This window comes from Rhamphochromis sp. 'chilingali' (genome assembly GCF_963969265.1).
Source record: "Rhamphochromis sp. 'chilingali' genome assembly, chromosome: 1".
NCBI lineage: Eukaryota > Metazoa > Chordata > Actinopteri > Cichliformes > Cichlidae > Rhamphochromis > Rhamphochromis sp. 'chilingali'.
In genome coordinates this window covers 63,871,692-63,878,133 of record NC_137929.1, presented here as the reverse complement: position 1 = coordinate 63,878,133, position 6,442 = coordinate 63,871,692, and the positions used below count along the sequence as shown (strand labels likewise).

At 38.9% G+C, this 6,442-nt stretch overlaps 1 protein-coding gene across 1 annotated transcript; it reads left to right on the top strand.

Moving 5' to 3' along the window:
- The first annotated feature begins 258 nt into the window (after positions 1 to 258).
- On the top strand, positions 259 to 6,130 carry LOC308410946 (uncharacterized protein). Its single transcript, XM_080904617.1, has 2 exons — positions 259 to 362; positions 4,162 to 6,130. Exons 1-2 carry the CDS (start codon positions 345 to 347, stop codon positions 5,119 to 5,121), a joined length of 978 nt encoding a protein of 325 aa, XP_080760743.1. The 5' UTR covers positions 259 to 344; the 3' UTR covers positions 5,122 to 6,130.
- Positions 6,131 to 6,442: the final 312 nt, after the last annotated feature.

Genomic DNA, 6,442 nt, shown 5'->3' with positions numbered 1-6,442 from the left:
TGCTGCCTGTATCATGACATACCAGGTGAACAGGCTTCGCCTCAACATTAGACTGCTGTCAGCTATCCAGTGACTTCTGAGCCTCTGACAATGAGAGACGCCTCATGTCACAGTTTAAGTAAACGCCTTAAATAAAAGTTGTAACTTTGCACTTCAGTCACATGTTAACGTTTCATCTAAACGATGTACAAAACCCAAAAATGGCGTCACTGTCCAAGAACTGTAGGAATAACTAATCCCGTGTCTCGTCTTTTATTTCGCACCTCACAGGTGGAGGTGACATACCTGAGGAGGAGAGGAAGGTTGGCGGAGGTCAGGACCACTGAGGGAACAGAAGCAGCAGGATGGCTTCACCCGAAAAGGTGCCTAGAAATAATTGCTGTAAATAAAAAAAGGAGCATTTTCTAAGTTAAGCACGGCAGCGTACGAAAAGAAACCACATGACGAAGCGCTGCTGCTTGCTGAGCCTGAGAGAAGCGAGACAAAATCTAGACTTGGAGTTTGAAGAATTAGTGGCTTCATGATTTGTATTTTCACATGAAATAAATAACAGAACAGCTTTTCTCAGTGGAGCGTGCTCTGGACCTGAGACTTGTTTGTAGGGCTGGACGATGGAGAGTTTGTAACATATACTGATTAGCAATGAATCAGGAGTATCACTCGACTTTTATCTGGGAAACTTTCTGTAATGTCTCTGATAACTGACTAATAACACACTAATTAAACAACATTGCACACTCAGTACTCTTACCAGGCAAAATAGCCAACACCATTTTCAGTGTGCCTGCAGGGAAAGAGTTTAAAACCAGGACAAATAAAGATTAGAACAAATTAAATAATAACACTAATGGCAGTTTAAGTCGTGTAACTCTAGCCTGTGAATCATTCAAGCATAAAATAAGGAGGTAATACAGGGATGTTCCATAAACATCATTTGTTTTCATTTCTTTAGTCAAATCTATGAAAAATGCCAGAGAAACAGTTTGACAGCATAAAATATATTTTGCGCCAACAATGTGATTTCCAAACAGCAGTTAGCTGAAGGGTGTCATTTTGGACACGAGTGTTTCTGGGAATAATAAAACATAGATGACTTGTTTTGACAGCATTTCATTTGGATATTTACTGATCTTAAAGTATATATGATCAAACACAGCCGAGCATTTTAGATGTTTAGTAGAAACCTTTTACTCACCTTTCCTGTTTCTTCAGTTTTTGTTCTACTGCAGAATATTTTTAAGGTTATCTGCTATAAAAAGTCAGGAAAATCTCCTTCATGTTTTTTTGTTTTGTCCTCAGTTACTTTGACACAAAGACATCTGCTGTGATGCTCACACCTCTGATGAAGTCTCACACTGTCAGTACTGATAAATGATCAGAACTATAATACTTCTGACTGTCTGATTTTAAAATTGAACCGAATCGCATCGGGACCTTGTGAACCTGAATTGAATGGATTATAGAAATCAGTAACGATTCTCACCCAACAGAAGTGGATGTAGCTCTGGGTAAGGATGAAAAGATCACTTTTTCGTTAAGTTAAGGCCTGATCTGTCTGAAATTCATAGCCAGTGCTCTGACACGGAGCCATTAAGCTTTGAACGCTGAAAAAGCACTGCGTATCCAAAAACAAAATTATATGTCGTGATAAATGCACTGCCCAAGTGTCCCCTCTCCTCACTGCCTTTCAGCGGCAGGTAGCAGCAAAGATGATGATGATTAAGTTTAACATTGCCAAAGCACTTTAAGCTCGAGCACTTTTTCAGTAACTTATCTTTCTTGTAGATCTGTGCTCCAAATAAAGAACTTTGTGTTCACAAGATTGTTAGTTAATCATCATTACAAAAGATTGAAAAAGCATGCTGTGAAGTTTAAGGTTTACTAGGCCGTGTTTTGAGTTTTGTTTGAAAAAGAATAGCTTCATATAAGAAGAAAATATATATCACATATGCAGGACACCTTAAACTAGTGTTTTTAATTAAGCAGCAAGGCAGAACAAAATCAGGGCTGTATCAAGACGCGAGGACTAAACCCCAATTCAACCAGACCCAGAACTGAACACATTTGTTAACTTTAAGAGTAAAGAGAGAAACTCTGTATTTCTTAAATGCAAATGGCACCAAATTGTATTCAAAATTGAGCCACACTTATGGAGCTCCACAATCCTTTACCTGGTGTTTTGGTTGACATCTCTTGATGTTCCCATGTCAAAGAAACAGGCTCTGTGTTTTGCCTTATATGCATCCACAGCTGTGCCACCAGTTTACTCACATGGACTCTACAAACCTATCAGAAGCTTCTTCAGCTCAGAATGGAGTCGTCTGCAGTTTTCTTATTAATTAACAATAAACTTAGTGTATATGTACTCCTAAATATGATGAAAGTGATTAAAATAGAAGCTCTGTCTCTCTTTATTCTGACATTTAACTAATTCAAAAGATATTTCAATATTTATTTATCTAAAACAAAAGTTTACTCTAAATTGATGTTTAACAGTAAAAAAATGTTTTTATGTTTTTTTTTAATGTTTTTTCACTAAAGTGTATGTAAATATCTGGTTTCAACTGTGAATATACTGCTGTGTATTGAAATTCCTCTTGATTTGCATAGAAATATATTGAACAACATCCAAAGCATAATATATAAAATTTCTAAATTATTAACTAACAATCTTGTGCTTAAAGTGCTTTGTCAATATTGTAGAAAATGTTAAACTTAATCATCATCTCGGCTCCTCTGACGACCTGTTTGCTGCTGCATGCTGCTGAAAGGCAGTGGGGAGAGGGGACACTTGGGCATTTATCGCAGCATATAATGTGTTTTTCTGGATACACTGGGCTTTTTCAGCATTCAAAGATTGATGGCACCATGTCAGAGCACTGGCTATGAATTTCAGACAGATCAGGCCTTAACTTAACAAAAAAGTTATCAATCGTTCTTTTCATCTTTTCTTATTACCCACAGCTACATCCACTTCTGTCAGGCCTAGGCTGCTCACTAGGGCTGGGTATCATCACTGATTTCTATAATCCATTCGATTCCGGTTCTCAAAGTCCTGATTTGATTCAATTTAGCCTCAGACAGTCAGAAATATTATAATGAGACTTCATCAGAATTGTGAACATCACAGCAGATGCCTTTGTGTGAAAGTAACTGAGAATAAAACACAGAAAAACATGAAGGAGATTTTCCTGGTCTGGCTTTTTATAGCAGATAACCTTAAAAATATTCTGCAATTTTGCATAATTTTAAGAAGTTTAAATTTCTTCAGTATTGAACAGCAGAAATTAGGCTTTCTTGTCCGAGGTCATTGAAGTGAAAAAAGAAAAAGACAGCGCTGTAAACAACGGTAGACTGGTGGGTAATAAGCAAACAAATAATGCAGAAAACAGAGATTTGAGACTGGAAACTGTTCCTGAAGTACACACAGAGAGAGAGCTGTGCAGGAAGTGTGATTTTTATCGTGGCGGAAGCAAAACAGCAAAAGTCAGAGGGAATTCATGACGACATTGATCAAATGTGAAGCGCAGTTTGCTGCTTCTTTTGCTGCTGGCTCTGCAAATTTTGGTTGGAGAGAGACAAAACCTGCAGCTCAGAATCAGCGCAAAAAAGACGTAAACACAGCGCGGACCGGACACATCAGGATCGCTAAGCTCCGACAGCGTGTCCGTCTACGGGCCGTCGGGTGAGAAAGCCAAGAAAGACAAAGCTGATTCTGATGCGTCCACTCTGTGTTTACGTCTTTGTGTGGAATCCGTTAATGAATTGATATCGCTTTATTCAAGCTACTCACCTCTCTCTTCCACCTGCACTTTCAACTGGACCATGGCCAATCAGAGAGGTCCCGCCCCTGACTATCTCTGATTCGTTTAGTCCATGATAGGGGCAAAATGTGTGTCTGTTGTTGACCACACGGAGAGTTGCAGAGATTTTTTTTTTTTTGTTACCCGAACAGTTGGTCGCACACTCCAAAAGACCCCGGGTTTCTGAAAAAACAACCCGGGCTTAAGCCCAGTAAGCCACCCCCCGCTCCGCCAATGGTGCTGGCGCACCAGTGCAACCATGGGAAAAAGTTAGTCTAGAGCCCTGCTGACTTCTGGAAGTGTCACCATGTTGCCAGTACCTGAGTTATAATCTGTTTTTGTTTTTCTGTTGAATTAGGACAAGACCGGCAAAGAAATGCATAAAAAACACAGATGTCAGCAATGCCAGAAGGCTTTCCACAACCTGAAGCAACTAAAGAGTCATCAAAAAAGTCACACTGAAGAAAGACTGTACAGCTGTGATCAGTGTGAGAAAACATACAAAACAGTACGCACGCTAAATGTTCATAAGAAAACGCACAGTGGAGAAAAACCACATATGTGCCAGGAGTGCGGCAGTGAATTTATCTCATTGAGAAACTTATCGACTCACATTCAACGGTATCACACTGGAGAGAGACCGCACCATTGTCAGCAATGTGACAAAGGGTTTGTGACCCAAGGAGAATTAAAGAATCATCAGAGGGTTCACACAGGAGAAAAGCCCTACAGCTGCAGTGAGTGCGCGAAAAGTTTTTCATGGCCTTCGAGTCTTTTCTATCACCAGCGCATCCACACTGGGGTGAAACCGTTCAGCTGTGAGGAGTGTGGGAAGAGTTTCACTCAAATAGGTACTTTAAAGGTCCACAAGAACATCCACACAAAAGAAATGATTTTCACCTGTGAGGAGTGCGGTAAAGATTTCTCTTCATCATCTAACCTTAGAAGGCATGTTGTTATGCATACCGGAGAGAAATCACACAGATGTGACCAGTGTGGGAGAAGATTCACCTTGAGGCAAGACCTGAGACGCCACACACGTATTCACACTGGAGAAAAACCATACAAGTGCAGACACTGCGACAAGACTTTTAGTTCACAGACTCAGTGCACAGTACATGAACGCATCCACACTGGAACGAGACCGTACAGCTGTGAGGAGTGTGGGAAGAGTTTCACTCAAATAGGTACTTTAAAGGTGCACAGGAACCGCCACACAAAAGACATGCTTTTCTCCTGCGAGCAGTGCGGGAAGGTCTTCACTTCTCGTGGCGCATTTAATTATCATAAAAGGATCCACCGAAAGAAACAGCAATAATGTGAACTTTGCAGAAAAAGATTTGAAGGAATACAAAGTCACTGCTGTACTCTCACTGAAAATACAACCTGAAAGTGTAAAAACGCTGTAAACAAACCTTCATTATGCAGTTGTTATGTCAACATACTTCGTCTTTCCTGTTTGCTTGTTTTAAAAGATGTTTTTGTTGTTGGGTGCTTTATTTCATTAAAAAACGAATTAATTCTATAAATATCATTATACATCGATCTATAATTACTTAACTACAGCTTTCCAAAGTGCTGTCTTTTATATGTCATACATACGATTGTTAAAAATGGCAGGTTTGTTTGAACCAACAGATTTCTTTTAAATGAAGCAGTTTGTCTTTCTAAGAATATTTTATTTGTTTATTACTGTGAGTTTTGTTGTGACAGAAACATCATTTTCTTGAGGTTTTCATTATATGACACTTGCTATGTACTTTTCTTTGAAACATGGATGCGAGTTGTTTTAGGCACATCGTTCAGGCCTATATCATTATTGTGTTTCTGTTGCATCAATAGAACTTCGTTTTGAGGCAGCTAAAGTTGCAGATGTTGCAGACTTTGTAAAGTTACTTTGATGTTAACAAAGTTTTACACAAACTGATGTGTTTGTTTAAACTGTTTTTGGAGGTCCAAACATGGCCGACCGAAGTGTTCGTTGTTGATACAGTTACTGAAAATGATTTGTCATTAGGACTCAGAGAGGACCTAACTTCTGCTGTCAGTGACGTGAAAATACTGACTGCTGATGTTTGTCAGGGTTTGTTAACTTACAGCAATGTTGATAATAATAATAATAATTTTAGGATCTTGCGTTTAAGTTTTTTCCTTATTGGCTGCTGTCCAGTCATTTCTAACATGCACTGTTACAATGCTGTTTGTTTCTTGCATAAATAAAAAGTATTTATTGATCAGTGAGTAGAAGGATGGGTGACCCCTCCCACTCACTTTCTTTGTATCCCATCTGTTCATCTGTTTTCAGTGAATCTCCTAAATATAAATAAACAAATACTATGTTCAGGAATGCTTGGACTCTTATTTCTTCTGAACAAACATTTCTGTAACTCGGTGTAAGGGCATCGTTTCTTGCTCATAGAATCGTCTAGAATTCAGATCTATGACATTGAGATAACTTATCATTAAAAGCATGAGGCCTTCTGATGTGATCTTGGAAAACCGCGACATCCTTTCCCCTCGTGTGTCCACACAACGTTCAGATGTGTGACCAAAGCATTTTATTCCAGTCTTTCTGTTAGATCAAATTTTACTGATATATGATATGGAATAACAGTTTTTTATATTGTAAAGGTAAAACA